Raw genomic sequence first — 6,057 nt, forward strand, 5'->3', positions numbered from 1 at the left:
GAGCTGAGTTTCTAAACCACAACAGGAATGGAGGAGGTTGGTGGGTGCAGGTGTGCAAACTTATGCTGTTCCAGTTTCCTGGACCATTTCTCCAGGGACAGGATGAAAGGGCAACAGGTCTATTCACCATGCGCAGAAATTTTCCGTCAGCATCCAGGCCTCTAGAGGTTTAAGGGAACAGTGTAACTGCCTGTAGATGACCTCCTCATGGCAGACAAGGGACCCAACACTCCAGGTAGGCTTGAGGTTTTCTATTCCAGCCTGGGCTTTAACCACAGCCTCAGTTCAGTCTGTGGAGGGACTCACCCTCTCCACAGTGGTGTGCTGGTCGCTTTAAAAAAATTGAGAGGAGGCCCCTCTGTCTTGGCACATCCTCCTCCTCACTTAGTTGTAAATGAATCTGCAGCTTCTTCCAAACTGGAGAGCCTCCTTTTAATTCTCCAGCTTTGAGACCTCACCCAACATCCTTAACTGGACTGCTTGGTCATTAAGTTGGCCAATTCAGGGAAAATAACTGATCCCTAGACAATCTGGGCTTCTGATTACCGTTCAAGCTTCTCCTTGGGATTCTGAGAAAATTCTGGCCTTTACTCTACGTTATTTACACTTTTCAGGTAGAGGGACTGAAAGAATGGCAGAGAGCAAGCTGGAAAGAAAGAAAGAGAAACCAAACTAGTATATTTGAGGGGGCTAGAGCTTTTCTCTTTGGAGCGAAGAGGGATAAGAGGTGACTTAATAGAGGTGTACAAGATGATGAGGCATAAATAGAGTGGATACCCAGAGACTTTTATCACAGGGCAGAAATGAGTATTAGGAGGAGGCATAATTTTAAGGTGATTGGAGGAAGGTGTAGGGGAGATGTCAGAGGTAAGTTCTTTGCACAGATAGAGTGGTGGAATGCGCTGCCAGCGTTGGTAGTGGAGTCAGATACATTAGGGACATTTAAGCGACTCCTGGATAGGCACATGGATGAGAGCAAAATGTAACGTATGCATGGTAGTTTGATCTTAGAGTCGGGTAATAGGTCGGCACCACATTGTGGGCCAAAGGGCCTGCACTGTGCTGTACTGTTCTATATTCTATGTTCTATATTGCAAATTGGTACGCATCAGAAATTCCTAAAATGATTGACAGCTCATGATGGATTCTTTGAGAGAACCTGTTGCTCTATGGAACCATGTTGGCATTTACCACGATGTTCAGGAGATAGAGTGAAAGAGGTCGGAAAATACGTTGGAGTAAGAAGTATCTCAGACGCAAGCATCTGATTGTCCTGTTTATGTCTCGGTTGGCCATTATCAACATTTTTTTGACACTGTAGAAAGGTCAACAATGAACCTCAATCCTTTCAGGATCCTTTGACATCTGCTGGCTGCACTCACTTTTTTTTAAATAGTACTTTCAGAGAATTTTGAATAAATATGTAATTCAGCAACTCACACAATTATAGATTTAAGTGATGCTCAGATACCGACAATTAGCAGAACCATATTGGCCAGGCATCTTAAGTAGACAACAGTCCAGTCAAGAAATCAAAAAGATTAAATCTTTCAAAGTCTATAGTTTTTCTCACCCAAGCAACAGTATTGCTGAATATTAACTGTGGTCAATAAATCTGACTCATGGGAAGGTGAAGTGAGAATGCAATACATTTGAGGGCAATCCAGCAGGAGAAAGAGAACTCTAATTTTGTGCACAGCTCATTCATCCACAGTCAGGTCATGCTTTTGGTGTTGCAAAGTTACTTGTGAGAGTCACTTAGATGACAAAAACAGAAAGTGGAAAAGAATAAATGAGGCATATAGGAGGGGGGTGGGTAGTTTCTTCACAGTGAAGAATTCAGAGATTTTGGAAATGTGAAGCAGATTACTAAAATTCAACTTTTGACAGAAGTCATCCCATGAAGTCATAAGGTAACCTTCTTTCATTGTTTAATTTTCAACTGCATTATTTTCAATGTTAGAATGAAATCATATTTGTAGTTCATAACTTTAATGTTCTCTGCTCACTATTTCATCAAGGGCATTAACCTGTTTATTTCAAGTTGGCATGAAGAGAGCATACAGAGAGATCTCATAGCAATGCAAGGAGTTTGATGTAAATTTTACAACTTGATTTGACCGAACCCTTTGTCATGCACTAAATCCATTCTTTTTCCCTAATCCATGTTCTACCTTTTTACTCAACATTACTTGTTGAGGTTCATCATTAGCAAAAAAGCTCCTATTCTGAGAGAACAACAATGGGTGCGTGGCTCGGTAGCCAAATTATGAGTTGCATGGGATCGTTTAAGGCTTGTTGTGAGTAAATCAGAGCTGTGTTGCTTTGATAGGCGATGGTTATTTTTACTTTATCAACCATTAATATAAGCAGCAACATAAACCTTAATAATAAACAATTTACTGTTGGCATGCAGCATCATTTGAGCACAATCTACATGATCAGCCTGGAACTGGTCGTGCTCTACTCCTTTGTCAAATCAAAACAAAATGATTCTAATCGAAGCACTAGCCAGTGTAATACCAAATGTGAGTCATAGCCACCTTGCCCTCTACTCCTTTCAATCCCCAGCAATATACTCACCCACGACACCATGAGAGAGCGTGAGAAAGAGCAAGAGAAAAGAAAAAGCAAGAAATGAAAAGAAGGACAAGAGAAAGACAGAAGTAAAGTTGTGTATATTAAGAGTGATAAGCACTTACGATTCTATGTTACTGACTATAAATGTTAACCGATATATCGTTTCACTTGAGTAAGTTTTGTTTTGATAACAAGCCAGTACGAGACCTGGTTGATAGATCTTGTTATTTAAAACCTGTTAGATAAGATTGAATTGGTCATGGTGGTAACTGGAAAAATTCTTTTTTTAATTTATGTCATGACTGACAGAGTAAAGGGACTAGAGTGACAGCATGATCCTCCAATCTCAATCGTAATGTTGGTGGGGGAGGAGGGGAGCTGCTATGCACTGATGTGTCATGAGATCGTTTTTGGACTGTGTGAGTGGGGGGTGGGGGCTGTAGTGAGGGCTGGAAGGATGTTTCTTTTTTTTAATTTTTAGGTTTAAACATTCTATTGGCCAATCCCAAAGGATTGCTGACTCTACACCCAGTAACCTTCTCAAATCTTCCAGGGTTGTCCATTCTGACTTCTAACCTGGCCCACATCTCTAGACCAAATATCCAAAGTGCAGGTAGCCATTTTCAAAGGTCAGATACATGGAGCCCCAAATTCTCTCATCCTTATGCACCCCTACCTCAGTGTTTTCTACCAATAGTACACTCTGTCTTGTTCACTACATTTGAGCTATGGAACAGATGAAAACATGATCTTTTAAAAATTAACAATAACAATGAAGGGAGAAATTATCTGATGGAACATTTTGCATAAGTAAAGCCGCACTAAAGTGCAAGATTTCAAGCTCATCACCCTGCTGGTATATTTACCTCAGCTATAAGTGTATATGTTGAGGTCATCAACACTCAGCCTTAGTCAAATGAATTAAAAATAATGTATGATAAGAAGAATGAATTATGTGGGCCCTGACTTCAGCTAATTCTATGCATAACCATCTCACAGGATTATACAATGAACATTAGTCATGATGACAGATCAGAATCCCCAAGTACAACGGATATTCAATTATTTATTCAAAAGTACAGTTTTGAGTTATAAATTAAAGTCTACTACAGCTAAACAAAAATGACTACAGATGTAAGCCCAGTCACTGTCTGACCCAAGCCCTGTATGAGACCCATAGAATGTTATATCTGTATAGTGTAAGGGATACTTCAAAGAGACAGAGAAACATAACAGGGAAAGATAACAAAGGGATTGACTACCTCCTTCCTCTCAGCAGAAAGCTATCTCTGACAAAGTTTATGTTTTAGCCTTCCTGAAATATACAAAAAGTTTAAAAACCAATCACAACACTATTCTGTGCATGTGAGCAGACTGACGTACTAGCGTATGGACAAGTGTGCTATATGCTATAACTCTGACAACAGCTATTAAAATGCCTCAGTCCTCCGTGTAATGAAAATAACTCTCTCTCTCTTTCTTTCTCTTCCTCCCAGTGCTGCCAGTAAACCACTGACAAAAGGAATCAGACAAAGAGTTTCAATCAACCTAGAAGCCACGATTCTCAAAATTGGTTGTCCAAATGGCTATGCCAACGTTGCTTATAACCTCTCTGCAAAGATTGCAACATTGAAATATCCAATCTTCACTATTCAGATACAGATCCATTTTTTAAAAAATCTTTTATCTTTCTAGACTAAGCCCTTATTTCTAATTTGTGTCTATGTGTGTGCATTTCTGCTCACATTTAGAAATCAATATTCTCACTTTTTGTAGTTGAAGAAAGCCTGGTTAAATTGGCTCCTTTTAAAACTTAAGCAAATTTGGGTCTGGGAGGAAGATATCATTTTAAAACTAACCTTATTGTGACCAGCTAAAGAGAGTTTACTATCCCTCACATGGGAGCTCACAATTTAAGATTATAAAACCATAAGAGAAAAAAGGCCAATCAGTCCATCAAGTCTGCTATGTCATTCAATGAGATCATAGTTGATGATAATCCTCAACTCTGCCTTTTTGATCCCCTTGCTGATTAAAAATCCATCCATGTCAGCCTTAAGTATACAGAATGACCCAGCCTCTGTGGTAAAACATATCTATAGATTCACAACCCTCAGAAGAAATTCCTCCTCATCTCTGTGTTAAATCTGTGACCACTTACTCTGGGATTGCACCCTCTGGTCCTAGACTCTTCCACAAGGGGAAACAACCTTTCCACATCTACCCTGTCAAGACCTCTAAGAATCATAACTGTTTCAGCAAGGCTGCCTCTTATTCTTCCATATTACAACAAATACAAGCCCAGCCTATTCAAATAAAAAACAATGGAAAGAACTGTGGATGCTAAAAATCAGAAACAAAAAAAACAGAAAATGCTAGAAAATCTCAGCAGGCCTGGCAGCATCTGTGGAGACAAATTGGAGTTAACATTTCATCTCCACTGACCATTCTTCAGAATTCCCAATCTATTCAAACTCTCCTCATAAGATAGTCTCTCCATATCTGGTATCAACCTAGTGAACATTCTCTGGACTGCCTCCAATGCATATGTATTTTTTGACAGATAAGGGGCTCAAAACTGTTCAGCTGTGGTCTGAATAGTGCCTTGTATAATTTTAGCAACACCTTCCTATTTTTTATATTTCATTCCCTTTGGAACAGAGGCCAACATGCCATTTACCTTCCCCGTTATCTACTGAACATAGATGCTAGCATTTTGTTTTCCATGCATGTAGATTCCTCCATTTCATAGCTTTCCATAGTCTTTCTCCAATTAAATAATATTCAGCTCCTCTGTTCTTCCTGCCAAAATGCATAACCTCACATTTACCCACATTATATTCCATCTGCCAAGTTTTTGCTGATTCGCTTAACCTGTCTATATTTCTCTTCACACTCTGTGTCATCCTTACCACTTGTCTTCCACCTATTTTTGTGTCATATTGAGGAATCGCTTATAGAACCTTAATATGGGAAAGCTTATCCAGTGACTGGTCATAATACATAAATATTGGAACACTGGAACTCTGTCACGCAATAGCTGGATTTAGAACAGTTTCACTGAAAGACAATTGCAATCAATAGTCTAACAAACAGTTGACCTTTCTTTGAAATAGCCCAAATCTAGAAATGTTAATTATTCTTGTACATTTCTTCCCTCTCTTCAACACTTGTGTCCCTCATTCTACTGCGAAAGGTGCAGATGAACGCTGGTAGATGTAACGTTAGAACGTCATACAAAATGCAATTAAGGAGTCATTGGAAGGGCATACAATATGTAGTGAATGGATTCAGTTAATAAGTACACAAAGCAGTCATGCAAATTGTCTTGAGATAGTAGGAACTGCCGATGCTGGAGAATCTGAGATAACAAGGTGTAGAGCTGGATGAACACAGCAGGCCAAGCAGCATCAGAGGAGCAGGAAAGCTGACGTTTCGGGTCTGGACCCTTCTTCAGAAATGGGGGAGGGGAAGGGG

The 6,057-nt window shown here is 39.6% G+C and overlaps 1 protein-coding gene across 1 annotated transcript in view; it reads right to left on the reverse strand.

Moving 5' to 3' along the window:
- Positions 1–3,886: 3,886 nt before the first annotated feature.
- Positions 3,887–6,057, reverse strand: part of LOC109923458 (plakophilin-3) — a 36,609-nt gene continuing 34,438 nt past the window's right edge. Inside the window, exon 10 of the mRNA XM_048607290.1 lies at positions 3,887–3,895. Coding sequence (XP_048463247.1) covers positions 3,887–3,895 — 9 coding nt within the window. The remainder of the gene's footprint in view (positions 3,896–6,057) is intronic.

This window comes from Rhincodon typus, chromosome 17 (genome assembly GCF_021869965.1).
Source record: "Rhincodon typus isolate 14 chromosome 17, sRhiTyp1.1, whole genome shotgun sequence".
Classification (NCBI taxonomy): Eukaryota; Metazoa; Chordata; class Chondrichthyes; order Orectolobiformes; family Rhincodontidae; genus Rhincodon; species Rhincodon typus.